At 37.1% G+C, this 15,160-nt stretch overlaps 1 protein-coding gene across 1 annotated transcript in view; it reads left to right on the forward strand.

Annotated features, from left to right (window-relative positions):
- The window catches only part of DNER (delta/notch like EGF repeat containing), a 293,066-nt gene that overhangs the window by 264,113 nt on the left and 13,793 nt on the right, over window positions 1–15,160 (forward strand). The window contains exon 11 of the mRNA XM_069466390.1: window positions 14,337–14,468. Within this exon, the coding sequence (XP_069322491.1) occupies window positions 14,337–14,468 (132 nt within the window). The remainder of the gene's footprint in view (window positions 1–14,336; window positions 14,469–15,160) is intronic.

Below are 15,160 nucleotides of genomic sequence, written 5' to 3' on the forward strand. Positions count from 1 at the left end.
GGTCGCTCTGGTTTGGAAGTTGGGCAAGGCTGACATATCAGGTGCCCACAGAAGAAGATGGGCACTTAAGCCCCAGAAAAACATGTGTTATCATGGGCTGCAGAGCACCTTGCTGGGCTCACCTCTTCCCTGTGAAGCCACTGTGGCCCCCTCCCAAATTCTGGAGAATTTCACAGAGCCTGGGTCCCTAATCCATCCCAAGGCAGCCTCATCTGTGCTTCTAGGGAAGCTGCCAACAGCCAGGATGCGGGAGAAACAACTTCTGATCTTCCTTCTATCTATGTGTGTCACATCCTGTGTTTTCCTTTTGGGTTTTCCTGGGACTGTGCAGTGGGCTCACTCCAGAAAATGATTCGCAGATGGTTTTGTTTTGCTGAGTGACTTATAAACACACACAGACGTTAATACTCATCAGTCGTGGCAAAAATAATATTGAGGAAGCATCCTGGGGTTTTTTCCAGACATTTTTATCCCATGAGTAATAAAAAGCATGGAAGAAAAATTAGAAAATATGGGACTAGGGGGAAAAAACCCACCACATAAAACTGCACTACTAGATAACCATTATTAGCATTCTGATACATTTTGATATCCAGGGATTTTCCTAAAGGTCTGTGTGTGTGTAGTATATAGTGTATATGCATATATATTTGAACATAAAAGAAATAATACTGCTCATACTATTTTGTAACCTACTTTTCACTTAAAAATATATGTGTCTCATAAATATGTTTTCATATCGAGGGATATGAATAGAAATTCTATCATTTTTACTGGCTGTCCTGTAGTTCATTGTATGAAATATCATGACTCTTTTTAGTCTAGCCACAGTTGAATGTTTGGGCAGTTGAGAAATTTTCCCTGTTAAAACAACATTGCAAGGAATATTCTTGTATGTACATCTTTGTGTTATTATTTTTTGGTATAATTTCTCAGAAATAGAATCCGAGGGCCTAGGAGAATACATACATATTTCCATATAACTCTCCAGGAAAAAGAAATTGTACCAATATTCACTCCTACCAAGAGTACACGGGAGCATTTATTCCCACATCTTGACACAAATGCTGACAGTTGTCATCCTGATGGTCAAAAGTATCATTTTAGTGTTGTTTTACTTTGTTGGTCTTTGATTCCTAGTGAGGTTGAAAACTTCTTAAATATGTTTCTGGTTCTTCATGTTTCTTCTTTTGTGAACTTCTTGTTCCTGCTGTGTCTACTTCTCAGCCAGACCGTTCATGCCAATCTTTATTCTGCCTGATTCGAAATAGCCCGTTAGATTAAATACTTTACATTTTTCTGCCATAAGTTGTAAATACTTCCCACTAGCATTTGCCTTTTAAGTGTGTATAAGATATTTTGTTTTCCATATATCATAATTTAATTTTACATAATTACATCTGGATATTTTATTTTGGTCTCTTTTCTTGTTGTTTTATGCTAGAAAGATTCTGTATATCAAGATTTTAGAAATATCCTGTATTATTTGAATCATGTATGAGTTAATTTTGTGCATTTAAATCTTTAATCCATCTGAAATTTACTTTAGTATCTTATGGGAGAGAAAATGTCATCTTTTCTCCAAAATATTTAGCAAATCTCCAATTGTCTACTCAGCACATACTCTTGGATGTCTCAAGGTACCGCAAACTCGTGGATCTTCTTCTTTCCTTCTTTAAGGGTTTGCGAGCTCATCAAATGGTATCACTAACACCCCAGGTTGTTCTGGCCAAAAACTGGGGAATCATTCTGATACCCTCCTCTTCTTCTCACTTACTGCATCCAACTTCTAAGGACTCCTAAAAACCTCTCATATCCTCTCACTTCTTCGCAGAATCAGCACCAGGCTGCCTTCTCCTCCCACCATCACGAGTATGACTCCTTTGAACTGGTCTCACACCTGTGCTCCCTGACTCCTAATCCATTTTCCACACTGCAGAGACCTTATGCAATGATAATCTAATCTCATCACTCCCCACCTAAAATCATCTATTGGCATTTCATCGTCCTTATGGAAAAGTTCAAGGTCTTTAACTTGATCTTAAAGACCTGAATGGTCCACCCCCATCTGGCCTTTCCAGCCTTGTCCTGGGCCCCTCTGCCTGCTGCATACCTGACCACACCACCTTAGGCTCTACTCTGTCATGTTCTTCCCCTCCCCTCCTGCCTGGCCACGCCCCCTGCCTGTCCCCCACCCCCCAGCCCCACCGCACCCATACACATGCAGCCACCAAGTCCACCCCAGGGCGTTTCTTCATGGTACCCATCCTGACGACAGGGGTCAGTAGGACCCACTGAAGTAGGTTCAAGCATCACTGTAACTGGTTTAAAAACAACAAATGTCTCTTTCTATTCAGGCCTGTTAATTTTTCAGCCTGTAGAGGACAACAGAATAGTTCCTTAAGTTGTTTGAGGGGTTCCGCTGTTAATGTGTTTTGCAGAAAACTGGTCCCTGGAGATACTTCATGGAAAAAGGGTTCTGTGACCAAATAAATTTGAAACGTGGTTACTGCCACGTGGGGATTCGTAGAGGGTGTCCACACACCAAAGGCTCTCAGAGGTCTTGCAGTAAAGAATCGTATTTGCCTTTGTTTATTTTCCAAATATATTTGATCATAGAACCTTTTTTTTTCCCCTTAAAAAAGAACCTGTGGTATCCTGAGAGCTAGTATTCCATGGGTGAGGCTGATCAAATATTAACTGCTTCCACCTCAGGAGGGTGGTGTCTCTGTTCTTTGAGTTGCTACCCTAGAACCAAATATTCTTTCATTATACCTGAGGTCTAGCAAACTTACACTTGGCCAACTACTGAGTGCAAAAGCTCCCTACTTGACTAAATAGAGTGAGTTAGGCAAGTCATTGTTATATAATTAGATACTCAATCCAATGTCACATTTATCGTATGACACTGGCTTTCTCAGGCCAGCAGGTGAACTCAGGAGTGTGGTGTGTCGGGGACTCTGCCCTTTCTTGTTGAACTTAGGCTTCTGGTTGAAAACATAGCTCCTCCAGTCATGTGAACCCAGACAGCACCTCCCTGCTCTCTGCTCCCTGCATGCCTTCCACACAGCAGGCTCCGTAAGTCCCTTCACCTGACTAAGGTCCTGCCTTTCAGTTATTGACTTACCTGGTGCCCACTCTTGTCTCCAAGGCTTTGCAGTTCTGCCCTCTAGGATTGTTTGGCTGAGGACCAGTAGATGGAAGAAAAGGACACCATGATGCAACATTAATTCTCTAGGACCTGCTTTATTTCCTATCTGAAACCATAGACTAGATATAAGAGTAATGCATTCCAACAAGGAAGCCAAAGATTCTTCCTGGCCTATTGACATTGTCATTTGAACAACAGGGACACCAGTGACACATTCCCTTTTCACCAGAGCAGGAAGTCCCTGTGCATAATTAAAGATATCTCTCTCTCTTTTCTAACACAACTACTTTTTAATATTTGTCTTTCAGTTCACAATATTCTACAATTTCCAGCTCCTTTTCATAAGAAAATGCCATCAATGCTTTAATCTCATTGAAATTTTAATTTGCATTTCTTTGATGTTGAGCATCTTCATGTGGTTATTGGCTATTCATATATCTTCACTTGTGAATTATCTTTTCAAATATTTGCCCATTTAAAAAAGTATTGGTTGTCATATTACTGACCTCTAGGGGTTTTTTATGTATTCTGGATACAAGTCCTTTGTCAGATACTCATTTTGTTCAATGATGCAGTTTTTTAATGGTATCTTTTGGGGAGGAAAAGTTCTTAATTTTGGTAATGTTTAATTTATCAATTTTTTTCTTTTATGGTGCTTTTTTTTTGGTATTGTAAAAAATCTTTACTTCAAGATGATTAAAATTTTGTACAGTATTTTCTTCTAGAATGTTTTAAAAATAGTTTTTACTTTGAGATTTAGGTCCAGAATCTTTTCTGGGTTAATTTTTGTGTATGATATGACTTAAGGATAAAAATTTATTTTTTTTCCCATATAAAAATTCAGTTAGTACAACATTTTATTAAAAATACAATCTTTTCTCCATTGAATTCCATTGGCACATTTATTAGAAAACAATTGACTAAATATTTATCTATTTTCCTTTGGCTATTTTTTCAGACTTTTTATTTTGAGATCATTCATTGAAGCTTCACCTTCAGTTGCAAGAAATGATAGAGAGATCCAGTGTGACCTTCACCCAATTTCCCTACATGATAACATATTGTGAAGCCCTAACCCTAACCCTAACCCTAACCAAGATACTGACATGGGTAGAGTCAAGATATGAAACACTTTCATCACAAGGATTCCTCATGTTACTCTTTTATTCCAACACCCATTTCCCTCCCACCACAACCCTCTTTAATCCCTGGAAACCACTAGTATGTTCTGCATTATTATTTTGTTATTTTGAGAAGATTATATACATGGAATCATATAGTACGTAACCTTTTGAGATTAGCTTTTTTCACCCAGTGTAGTTCTCTAGAGATTCATGCAGGTTGTTTTATACATCAATAGTGTCTTGCTTTTTGTTACTGAGCAGTATTCCATTGTATGGATGTCCCACAGTTTTTTTTTTTTTTTTTTAAATCATTCAGGAATCTGGATGGTTTCCTGTTTTTAGCTATAATGAATAAAAATGTTGTAAACCTTTATATACAGGTTTTTGTGTGAAGATACATTTTCATTTTTCTGGGACAGTTGCCCAAGAGTTCAGTTTCTGGGTCATATGGTATTTGCATCTTTCATTTTACAAAAACTGCCAAAGTGTTTCCAGAGTGCCTTAAGCATTTTACATTCCCACCAACAATTTATGAGTGATTTAGTTTCTCTACATCCTTACCAGCATTTGGTGTTGTCACTATTTTTTATTTTAGCCATTCTGATAAGTGGACAGTGATAGTTCATTGTGGTTTCCATTTGAATTTCCTTATGGGGGTTCATGATGCCCCTGATATAACCAGGTCCCCGGGCAGTGTGCATTGCAAGAGATGGGAGAGACAAAGACACAGACACAAAAAGTAAGGTGCAAGGGTGTGGGGAGGTCAGGGGACCACCAGCATTCCCATGAGCCAGGTGGTACTGACTGAAGTCTAGCACCTATTTTTATTCTCTTTTTCATGTTATAGATTACAGTGATTTCAGGTGAAAAGCTTGTGAGTTAGCAGTAAAGCATATAATCTAAATGGGAACAAAGAGACCATGTACTTCTTTCTACTTTATCTAGTTCCTCACTTACTGAGACATGAACTCAGGAGAGAGAGATAGGATCATTGCCTCAGGCTTAGACTAGCAAACTGCTCTTATCTGCTGGGCTGACATCCTTTGATCATTCTCTCCACCTTCAGATTACAAGCCCATTCTGTTTGTAGACATCCATGCCTAGCCCTCAGGCTTCCAGGCAGGGTCCATTTGCAGACATTCCTGATTGGTGGAATGTCCCCCTCAAGATCAAGCAGCTTTTGCTCAGTGAACTGACATGTCCACAGGTTGCTCTTTGGCAAAGTCCTGTCCCACTCCTGGGCTTTTCATGTCTCGACCCTAACCCTCAACATTTCCCTAATGATAAAGGATGCTCAACATCTTTTCCTGTGATTATTTGGCATCTGTGTAGCCTCTTTGATGAAATTTCTCTTGTCCATTTTCTAATCTTATCACATCCCATCAAGGCTATACACTGTCAATGTGATTTATAATAATTGATGTTGACCTTGGTCACCTACCTGCGATAGTGTTTGTCAAGTTTTTCCACTGTAATGTTGCTCTTTTCTCTCCTTTCCACACTTTACTCTTTAGAAGGATGTGACTTTGTGTAGCCCATGCTTAACTAGAGGGGAGTTATGCTTCTCCTCTTTGAGGATGGAGTAGCTACATGAATTATTTGGAATTCTTTTGCATGAGAGATTTGTTTATACTCCTCCATTTGTGTATTTATTCAATCATTTATTTATATCAATATGGACTCATGGATATTTACTTTGGGTTATAGTCCAGTACTTTTGAAATTTATTTTCTTGCTCAAAATGTTCCAGCTTTGGCCCTTGGGAGTTCTTCAGTTGGCTCCTGTGTCTCTTTGACATATCCTTATAATTGTGGTGGTGGTGTTGCTAATTTTTGTTTAGTTTTGTTTTGTTTTATTTTTTAGCACTTATATATTTTCTGGCACTGGAAGATGCTTCCATCTCATCTTGTATATTCCTGCCCCAGTCCTAGAATCATCCATTTTTCCAAAGATCACTGGTTCCTGTTATTAAAGAATAACATTAGAAACCAAGATCTGGGCACTATCTGTGCTTGTTTGTATTGGGATATCATTGCTTTTAGGTCCTCTCAGCTGGCAGAGCAAGGAAATATGTGTGTATATACTAACCACTGTATATATACATATCTATAAATATTGCAGCATGTAGCTATCTATATTAAGCTAAACATGAATTCATAGTGATGTATCCAACTCTAATTCATTACTGTATGGATCACTCTAGCCTTCTCTCCTGGCTTATTTGTAAACTCTCACACCAACAGCAAGATATCTGGCTCCCACCACCCAATATCTATTTACTTAATTGTTCAATTCCAGTATACATGTATAGCAGTGTCAGAATTATTAACTTGTATCCTTGTGGGAACAATTTTATCAACTAGAGCATAGTGCTTATATACTGCTTATATTGCATTTAGTTTTATCAGTGCTACTTATTTCCAAAGTTACTTAGGTCAACACCTTTCCCCAGCCCTTAGAGAGGTTGTTCCATATATTTGTAATACACTTAAATTCTTCTCTCACAGTCTGCATTCTTTCCTAAGGTCTTCCCCCTAGAGGAGATTTATTTATTTGTTTCTGCCTATGGGAGTACAATTTTTCAAGCATCATTAGTTAAAAAGGCTACCCCCCTTTTTTTTTTTGCATTGAATTGCTTTTGAACCTCTGTCAAAGTCAGTTGATAATATTTTTGTGGGTCATTTTTGGGTTCTCCATTATTTTTCATTGATTTATGTATCTATTCCTCTGTCAATATTATGTAGTCAACTCAGTCTTGATTACATATTAACTGTTGTAGTTACCTAATAACTACTGAAATTGGGTAGAATGATCTTACCACTTTTTCTTTTCTTTTTCAAAATTGTTATAACTACTCTAGTTCCTTAGCCTTTTCACATAAATTTCAGAATAATCTTGTCTATACCTACAGGGGATTTTACTAAGGTATTGATAGGCATTGCATTATACCTATATATCAGTTTGGGAAGAATCAGTATCTTTCCTATGGTGGAGTCTTCTAATTCATGAACATAGTATGACTCTCCATTTATTTAGATCTTCTTTGATTTCTTTCGTCAATATTTTTTCCCATACATGTACACCCTAGTATGAATGTATGTATGTGTGTGTATTTTTAGTGATTGTATAATAAAGAGAGTTATAAGTTTGGTATCTCTATGATCATTGCTAGTATATAGGTATACAATTGATTTTTGCATGTTTATCTTTTATCCTGTGACTTTGCTGAACTTATTAGTTTTAGGAGAGTTTTTTAAAAATGGATTTCCTGGGATTTTCTACATAGATAATTATGTAATATGTAAATATGGACAATTTTATTTCTCCTTTTCTGATACGTATAAATTTTATTTTTTGTCTTAGTGCACTAGCTAGAACTTCTAGCATGAGACTGAATAAGAGCAGACATCTTTGCTTTGTTCTCAATCTTAGGGGAAAAGCATTTGGTTTTTCAACATTAACTATTAATATATTGTCAGCTGTAGGGTTTTTTTTTCAGATGTTCTTTACCAAGTTGAGGAAGTTCCTCTCTCTTCCTAGTTTGCTGATAACTTTAATCTTAAATGGGTATTGAATTTTGTCAGATGTTTTTTCTATATTGATTGATATGATCATGTGATTTTTCTTCTTTAGCTGATTAATATGTTCGATTATATTTATTGATTTTCAAATATCAAATCAGTCTTGCATCCTGGGAATACACCCCACTTGGTCATGGTGTATAGTTCTTTTTATATGTTGCTAAATCCTATCTTCTAATATTTTGTTCAGGAATTTTGTGTCTATATTCATGAGGAATATTTGTCTATAATTTTCTTTCTTCCTTTGCCTAGTTTTAGCATTGGAGTAAAACTAGCTTTAGGAAATGAGATGGATAGTGTTCTTGGGTCTTTTATTTTATTTTTTTATAAGAGATTGTGTTAGAATTCCACTAATTCCTCTTTAAATATTTGGTAGAGTTTACCAGTGAAAGCATGTGTACCTGGAGATTTCTTTTTTTGGAGTTTTTAAGTTATATATTCAATTTTCTTAATAGTTATAAAGCTGTGAAAATTACCTATTTTATATTGGATGACTTGTGATAGTTTGTGTTTTTTGAGGAAGTGGTGTATTTTTTCTAAATTGTCAAATTTATGTGTTGAGTTGTTTATATGTTCACAGTACTCCTTTATTATCCTATTGACACCTGTAGGGTCTGTCGTGATATTCCCTGCTTCATTCATGCTATTGGTAATTTGTGTTTTTTCTTTTTTTCTTTGTCAGTCTTTCTAGAGTTTTGCCAGTTTTATTATTCTTTTCAAAAAACAGCTTTTTGTTGCATTCATTTTCTCTATTTTTTTATTTCATTGATTTCTTCTTTTATCTCTATTATTTTCTTCCTTCTCTTTGCTTTGAGTTTATTTTGTTCTTCCCTTTCTAGGTTCTTTGAGTAAGACCTTAGATTACTGACTTGAGACTTTTCCATTTCTAATGTGTGCATTTAGTACTATAAATTACCCTGCTTCTTTGACTGTATCCCACACATTTCATATTGTGTTTTCATTTTCAGTCAATTTAATGTTTATTTTTAATGTACCTTTAGATTTCCTATTTGATCCATGGATTATTTATAAGCCTATTGTTTAGTTTTAGTTTTCAAGTATTTTGAGATTTTCTTGCTGTCATTATAGATTTCTAGCATAATTTCATTACAGAGAACACTCTATGTATGATCTCAATTCTTCTCAATTTGTGGAGCTTATTTTATGGTCCAGAATATGGTCTATATTGGTGTATGTTTTGTGTGTACCTGAAAAAAATTTGCGTTCTGTCATTGTTGGGCGGTTGGGGTGCTTGGAGAGTGGAAGTCTACGCTCTCCATTCAGCCTTTCCTGGCATGCGTGCGGGGACATGTGGGTTTTTGGTAATGTTTGGCTGGAGTGGAGCAGTTACTATTGTTCATAATTGTTTTTGTCTTGCTAGGCTGCCCGTACCCTGGTTCTTTGACTATACAGAGCAGGCTTTTGTTGGGGCTTTTTTCCTGCTTCTTTTGATACTTCTGGGTTACTGCCTTTTCCAGAACCTAATCTGTAATGAGCGATCACTATTGTGTTGCTCTTGGATTCTGACCCAGTCTGTCTCTTTCTCTCAAACTCTTGGAAGCTTCTCATGTTTGTTTTATATATAACATCTAGGGTTTTTACTTGGACTTAGTGGGAGGAATAGGGAACTACAAGGGCTGTCCAGAAAGTATCCAGCCACGCAACCATTCTTCTTGTATTAACAACGGCTGGTTACTTTCTGGACAGACCTTGTATATCTGCTCTATTTTTCCAGAATCAGAATTTGCACTCTGGCTGTTTTTAGAATTCATAAATTACTGGTTTTTAGCAAATTAATTGCAATGTGCCTGTGATGTATGTGTGGTTTTGTTGATGTTTATTATGCTTGAGATTTGTTGCATTTCTTGGACCTGTGGTTATAGTTTTCATCAAACTTGGAAAATTTAGCCATTATTTTATCAAATATTATTTTCTGCCTCACCTTGCCCTAGGATTCTAATTACATCTATGTTAGACCACTCAAAATTGTCCAGCAGGTCATGGAGTCTCTGTTCAGGTTTTTAAAAAATTTTTCTTTCTGAGTTTCAGTTTGTCTAGCTTCTATTGTTCTGTTTTCAATTTTATTAACATTTTCTTTTGCAGTGTCTAATCTACTATTATGATCATTGAGTTTTTTAAAAATTTCAGATATTATATTTTCATATCTAAACATTTCATTTGGCTCTTTTTTATATCTTCCATTTTTCTCATTGTTTTTATGTTTTACTTCACATTTTGAACAAATTTCTTATCTGTTAACTCTTGTCTACTATTTCTGAATTGTTGTCTTTTGACTGATTTTTCTTCTAGTTATGAGTCACATGTTCCTACTTAGTTGCGTGTCTAATAATTTTTATTTAGATGATGATCATTGTGGGTTAAGTTGTTGGGTGATTGGATTTTATTGTTTCTTTTTTAAAGTGAATGATGTTTTTGTGGACAGTAAGTAACTTGTTGACCTGAGTGATCCTTTTAAGGTTTCCTTCTATATTTTGGGGGAGGTGAGCCTAGACTAGCCTTTACTCTAGGGATAGTTATGCCCTAAATGCCCTATTACTAAGATGTGACCTTTTGTAGCTTTACTAAATACACTGGGTGATCAGTGAAATTGCTCCACTCTGGCTTGTGAGAATTTTGAATACTTCTCAGTCCTCTGTAAGTTTAGGAACTGCCTATCTATTGTTTTGTTTGCCAAGCTCTTGGTGTTTCAAATTCCTCTTATTCAGCATTCAACAACAAACTCAAGGGATGCAGCATATTTCTGGTGTTCATTTTCTGAGTAGCTCAATCTTGTGTTGTCGTCTTCCCTACAAACTACAGTTACCTTGGCCTCCACAAACTCCAATCTTTGTCTCCTCAATTCAATGAAATCATCGTGTTCTAAAGTAGCTCCAGGAAGAAAGCCAGGGTGATTGTCATGCTCAGCTGTTTCATTTCCCTTCTTGAAAAAAGCAATCACAGTCATGAACTGCCTGTTGTCTAGTGTCTTAAAAGTGGGGTTTTTTCCCTCATATGTTTCATCCAGTTGTCTAGTTGTTTACAGTGGGAGGTTTACAAGGCAGGTTCCAGTAACTCCATCATGATAGAAAAAGTTCCAAATAATTTTTTAGATTCACTTTGTCTGGAATAAAATCCTTGTTAAGTATGAAGGAGTTATAGTTAAAGCACCCAATCAGTGCCTGGCACATAGGAGGCATATATATAATACTAGATATTCTGATTATGGTAATTGTCATCAATATCTTTTACTGTGGACTCTACTAACCCAAGGATTTACTAACAGCAGTGACTTTGGATTTTTTCTTTTTTCTTGCCTTTTTCATGTCCTAAGTTATCTTAGGAATGCATACAGAATTAATCAGTATGCTTGTAAATTTGCATAAGTACTACCAAATGTGATATCTACTATGCATATTGCCTCTTAGAAAGTAGTGGATTAAAAAATTATAAAAGATTTAAAATTAAGACCCTGATTATAAACCTTAGTGAACTAGAAATTTCATTTTATATTCTCTTCACAAATGTTATTCAAGAACAACAGTGATTTCAGAATAATTGATTTTTTTTTCTAACTCAAATAAAAAATAGTAAGCAAGTCAACTAAAAAGTCAACTGGCTCAGGCCAGCAAAAGCTTAAAGATTTATTAAGTAACTATTAGTAGAGAAAGATTATACTAAAAACTCTTCTAATAAAATAAGCTAAAATGCATATTGATTAGGGATGGAATGTTGGCATATTAAAGTGTAAATAAAAACATAATGCTCTTACTATGAGGAAACATAAATGAAACCAGACTTGTTTTCCCTAATTCATAATAAATCAATAAATCCTCAAACACTTTGCATAAGACTGATGGCAAAACTTATGTTCACTGTAAGGCAGAGAACAGCAGTCATCCTCGGGAGTCTTCTGGTTGAAAATTCCCTTGAATGGCTCCATCATTAGAGTCACCCCATATTCCTACTTTCAGCCAACATGGGACACAGTGGAGGCCTCAAACCGAGAGCCAGTTGAGGAATAACTGATTCAACTAGATGTGTAGGAGTGATAGTCTATAAAATAGGCCATTAGATTAAATCTAAAGGTATCTGAGAGCTGTGCATCACTCCAGGGTTCTGCCGGAGCACGTATGCTGCAGAAATAGCTGCCAGCTAATTGGGCCCCTGACCAGCATGGAGTTTATATCATTATGCCATTTACTTTCCAGTGCAGCTCTAAGAATATCGTGGTGATGAAATTCAGAATGGGATAGGTTTGGCACTCTCTCTGGGCCTCAGTTCTTAGGATTGTGGATCTTAGATACTGTATTTGATAAATGTCTACAGAAAGAATTCATCCCATTTTTTTCCCATGCCATCTCCAATTTTACCAAATCTTTTCAATCTAGTGGGTCCCAAGAACAGACAATTCTGGGGATCATAGACTTATCCTGATTGTATATTAGAGCCCTTTAGTGATCCAAGATACAATACATGCACTAGGGATGCTCTGGATTCTGAATTTGGCCTTCACTTCCCTGGACCAGAGCAGGACTAGATGGACTGGACAAGCAGCTCTGGGACTGCACAGAGTTTAGAGACTTAGGTGGGCATGACATTGACATTGGACTTCACGGAGCAGAGTGGGGCATTTGAGTTTTGCCAGACTGTAGAAGTAGGAAAAAGTCAGGCCATTTCTGTAGCTATTGCTGTAGAGGTAACAGGGCATCTCATTTCAGAATTTGCGGCATTCAGATTGCCAGCTAAAGACAGGTATTGTTTAGTAAATATCTCAATTAAGCTTGTCTTCTTAAACAGTTGAAAGGTAGTACTGATGCATGTATTTGTCGAGGTCTTGATTTCATCCTTTCAACGTTTCTTAGCACGTTTTTGTTTATATGTCTCTTCAACTAGTCTGCCATGTAATGCCATTTGTAATAGTTCAGTCTGTGCCCTTTTCCACTCAGAGTGATTGCCCCGTTAATAGAAAGACAATCCTTGAAACACGTTATAAGAGGCAATCAATTTCTTCACGCCTTTTCTATTGATGTAAATGACTGTATTTATTGTAGGAAACAAATTCACTTGGACACTACTGAATTACAGTCAACCTAGTAGGACCTAGAAGTAGTAAATGTTTTATTCTACCCATTTTACTTTAAAAATAAAATAGTTAGATGCCAGGTGCAGAAAGAGTGTGAAATGAAACAGACGTGAAATAGCTTAGTGTGAGATTCCTCCTCTAAAATGATTTGTGAGAGACAAACAGTGGTTTTGTAAACATGTAGTAAACCAATAACAGAAAAACAATTTAATGCTAATTATGTGAGCCCGGAAGTAATTACCTGGATGTGCAATGAAATATTGCCTTTTAAAAATGGACAAAATATTTGATTTTGCTCCTTTGCTTTAGTCTATGACTACAGTAATGCTAGGAGTTTTATTTTTTCATCACTTTCTACATTTAAGCAAAAGGGGGCTAATTTTGAAAATTTCTTTTTCTGATTTTCAAATTTTGGGGCGAGAATGCCTCAATTTGAAATTCCCTTTTCTCTTCAGCTTTGGTGAGATTCCTGTGCATTTAAGAAGCACACCCATTTTGTACTAACTCATAGGAAGATGGCTTTGTTCGTGTAACTTTTGATAACAAGCTATTTCCTGTAAGTTGGCGTTTGGATCCAGTGACATGGGTCTGGTTTGTAACTTTATATCAGGTTCCTCTGAGGCAGGCAAAGATGCCCTGCAAAGGTGGGTCTAGGCAGGGAAAAGAGATCAAGGTCACACTCTTCATTATGAAAGGACGGCCTGAGCGGATGTGAGCTTCCCTCAGGCCACTGTTCCCCGGGGAAGAGGTGGTCAGATCTAGGCTAACTCCAGGACTCACACCTTCTCCCCCGAGGAGGACCTGATGCTCTTTCTGAGCATTTCTGGTCCACTCCCCTCCAGCCAGAAGCATATCCAAGGATTTGGAAATTGGAGTAAATCTTCATAATTGGCTCAGTCTAGGTACGTGGCTATGTCCTAGAACTATCCAGAAAAGAGTCAAATGTCCAGTCTCACCCACTCAAACACTTGGCTATAGAATAATCATAAACTGTGACTTTTCAGCTTTCTGCAGTTTCAGAAAAATAAATAACAAGAGTCAGCCGATGAAATCCAAAATAAAATAGATTTCTTTAATAGAATCAGAAACTCAAGTTCTCTTTTCTGATCAACCTGGAAAGGTTTGTTCAGACATGGGAAGCAGCTTTGGATAAGTAGTTAAATAGACTAAAAGTGGGATTCTTTTTACCAACGCTATTTTGTTTTCTTTTTTAGTTGTACTTAAGTAAAATAATCCCCTGTCTGAAATTTTCTGAGAGTTCTGCACTTTGTACGAACAGCAGATGGGGCTGCATCGCTGGAGGTCCTGAACCCGAGCCTCAGATCTTTGTTTTGCCAGAGAAATGATGGGAACCTTGGGTGCGGCGGCCTCACCGAGGCTTTTCCTTATCTTGCTAGGTGAAGAGTGTGACATTGACATAAATGAATGTGACAGTAACCCCTGCCATCACGCCGGGACCTGCCTGGACCAGCCCAATGGTTACACTTGCCACTGCCCGCACGGCTGGGTGGGAGCAAACTGTGAGATCCGTAAGTATTTCCGCAGCTCAGCCAGCAGTATTTAACACTGCATTTTCCTTCAGCAAGAAGAGGAGGTCCACTGGGACCAAAAAGCCCCTGGTCACTGGCAGATGAGGCAGGCAGGCCCAGAGGGACACCCTGGGCTACCCATGCCTCAGTTTACTTAGTGCCCAGTTTAGGATGCTTGCCTGCGTCTGAATCGGCCTGCCCACCAGGATGAGATTTTCAGATGTCATCCAGAGTTCACTGCTACCCATGCAGCCAAAAATGTGCTTAACAGAGAAGCATCAGAATCATATATATATATAAAAAAAAAATAGAGTCTCTGGGTTGAAAATTAAAAAAAAAAAAAAAACACGGAGAATGTAAATTCACTTTTCATTTATGTCTTCAAGTATCCTCAAATGTATCAGGTTCCATCTATTGCCTGGAGAAAAGTCCAGTGAGGACAAGCTTAAAAGAGAAGCTGAAAAACATTTTAGGCTGCTTAAAGCTAAGTGTTCTCTTATGGTGAACTAACAGAAGTTTGAAAATGTCATAATCAAGATTTTATATTATTAAAACATTGTATCTACTAGGATTGAAGTGAAAATGAGAAGTGATGTGGAATTGGGTTTTCAGATATTTTAGAAACTGTTCAAGATTCAACCGTGAAAGGTATTTTTTTACTCATTTAAATTAGGCAGGGCAGTTTGATTTTT

This window comes from Eulemur rufifrons, chromosome 1 (assembly GCF_041146395.1).
Source record: "Eulemur rufifrons isolate Redbay chromosome 1, OSU_ERuf_1, whole genome shotgun sequence".
In the NCBI taxonomy this organism is placed as follows: Eukaryota; Metazoa; Chordata; class Mammalia; order Primates; family Lemuridae; genus Eulemur; species Eulemur rufifrons.